Here is a 2,175-nt window from a genome sequence, read left to right as displayed (position 1 = left end):
CTCGGCGTGCCCGGCCCCGCCCCAGCATTTGGGTCTCAGCTCAGTGTTGGCTTCCTGGGCAGGTCCTTCCTGTCTGCCACTTGTCCTCCAGGGAATAACCTCCATCTTGTGTGGGGGTTGTGCCGAAGCTGAGCTCTTGGCAATCTCGTGATCTGAGGATCCTTCATGAGGCAGTGGCCACCTGCCCTGAGTTCTCCCTCACTTTGGGTGGGCGCAACTGCAGCATCACGAGACCCCTAACAGGGGTGCAAACCCCTGCCCTTAACGCCCTCGTAGGTACGTCTCATAGACATGAGTGAGCTGAGCGCACAGCTGTGTGAAGGCTCAATGACAGAGTGAATGTGATATACTTGATTGTGCTGCGATATATGAATCTAACACTAAAATGTAAGTCCCAAGACACCGGGGATACTTCTTATCTTTTGCCCATCATAGGTGAGCTTAATGAGTGCTCAATTAAGCTTGGATGGATGGATGGATGGATGGATGGATGGATGGACGGACGGACGGACGGATGGATGGATGTGTGGATGAGTGTGTGGATGGGTGGATGGATGGATGCACAGATGAGTGGATGGATGGATGGGTGGGTGGGTGGATGGATGGATGGATGGATGGATGGATGGATGGGTGGATGGGTGGATGGATGGATGGATGGATGAGTGAGAGCTTTCTACTTCCGCCACACAGAGCAACACAGCCACCACCCTGACCACAAAAGCTGAGGACAGAGGTCATGGGGCAGGAGAGGAGGCCGTGATGGCCGGGAGGCATCGGGCGTGCCCGCCACTCGGGGATGTGAATGGCGGGTGTCCCTCCCATTCAGCATTCCGCAGCGAGACTACACTCCCACACCGCTGAAGGTGCCTAGCAGGAAACGATCAGCTGGAACGTGGCGATCGGAGTGAGAGGGATGGTTTAGACTCAGCTAGCCCTTCGACACGTGTTAGTCTGAGGAACAGGACACTTCCGATCAAGTTCCCAGCAAATGGGATGAGGCTTCCAAGGCCTCTGGGCTTCTACTCATGCCCCGCCCCCCGCCGCGACGCCCTCGCTCTTTCTATGGGTCTGGTGAACTCTCGGCAGGGACTTCTCGAAGCCCGCTCCCTTGTGAAACCACCGGATCCCGCCACAGCGTCCGTCTCCACCCTCCGTGCACCTTCGCTCGTTTGTATACGGCTAGTGCGTTGCAGAGGGCCCATTGGAATGCTTGTTTACACGTCTATGTTCCTGATTTTCCATCCCCGAGGGCAAGGACCTGCTGCCTTCCTTAGCACTGTCCCTCATCCAGGAGCCCGACATGGAGCCCTGTGCACAGCAGACGGATGTTCACAGACATCCGCAGACCGAGGCGTGGACGAAACGCCCAGATGAACGGATGGGCGGCTGAGGGGCAGATAAGAAAAGTCAGGACGCCAGCCCACAGAACCTGCCTGGAACAGGAAACCAGCCAGTGAGTGAAGGAAGGAACGAGTCTGTGCAGGAATGCCCTCAAGACACGGACCCCCGCCTGTCAGGCCAAGGGCACAAGGAGCAAACAGCGTCTCGTGGCCGCGGGCAGGCCCCGCGACTTACCCTTTCACCGTCCAAGAGCAAATGTGCTCGGAAGATGGCGGCATCGCTTATCGGCACCTCTTCGTTCCTGTACAGGATCTGGAAGATGCGGCTGTGCACGGTGCTCTCGTGGACGCAGGCCGAATGCAGGCTGCTGCCGTCTGCAAAACATGAGCCAGCGGGAGCCCGTGAACTCCAGAACTGCCTCGCACCTGCGGCTCCCTCGGGTGTCTGCCCCAAGCCGCAGCCCAGTGCCCAGAGATCCAAATCGCAGAACGAGATCCCCCCATGTAAAGTTTTCTGCCCACTGGATTGGGCTGGAGTCTCAGAATGAACCTCGTTCGACCCCATACAAGCCACACGATCTTGGCCAGATCCCTTGTCATACTGCGGGCCGTGCTCCTTGGCTGGAAATCAGCACCTGCTAAATCCCTTCCCTGCTCACATGCTCCTGCTCTGTGAAGCCTTCCGTAATCCCCCTCCCCCAGAAAGGACGAGGAGAAGAGGCCACTGAGGACGGAAACCGCCCCTCCTTTGGCAAGAGCCCCCCAGTTGCACACAGAACCGCTGCCTCCTGACAGTGGTGTCTGCAGAACGTGATGAATATTCCGTCCTGAGCGC

General features: G+C 57.8%; 1 protein-coding gene across 1 annotated transcript in view; it reads right to left on the bottom strand.

The window, feature by feature from the left end:
- The window catches only part of FAM135B (family with sequence similarity 135 member B), a 119,279-nt gene that overhangs the window by 65,708 nt on the left and 51,396 nt on the right, over positions 1–2,175 (bottom strand). Inside the window, 1 exon segment of the mRNA XM_011373399.1 lies at positions 1,576–1,715. Within this exon segment, the coding sequence (XP_011371701.1) occupies positions 1,576–1,715 (140 nt within the window).

Source organism: Pteropus vampyrus, unplaced genomic scaffold, assembly GCF_000151845.1.
Source record: "Pteropus vampyrus isolate Shadow unplaced genomic scaffold, Pvam_2.0 Scaffold224, whole genome shotgun sequence".
Taxonomy (NCBI): Eukaryota; Metazoa; Chordata; class Mammalia; order Chiroptera; family Pteropodidae; genus Pteropus; species Pteropus vampyrus.
The sequence above is the reverse complement of the archived record's forward strand: the minus strand, read 5'-3'. Positions and strand labels throughout refer to the sequence as shown.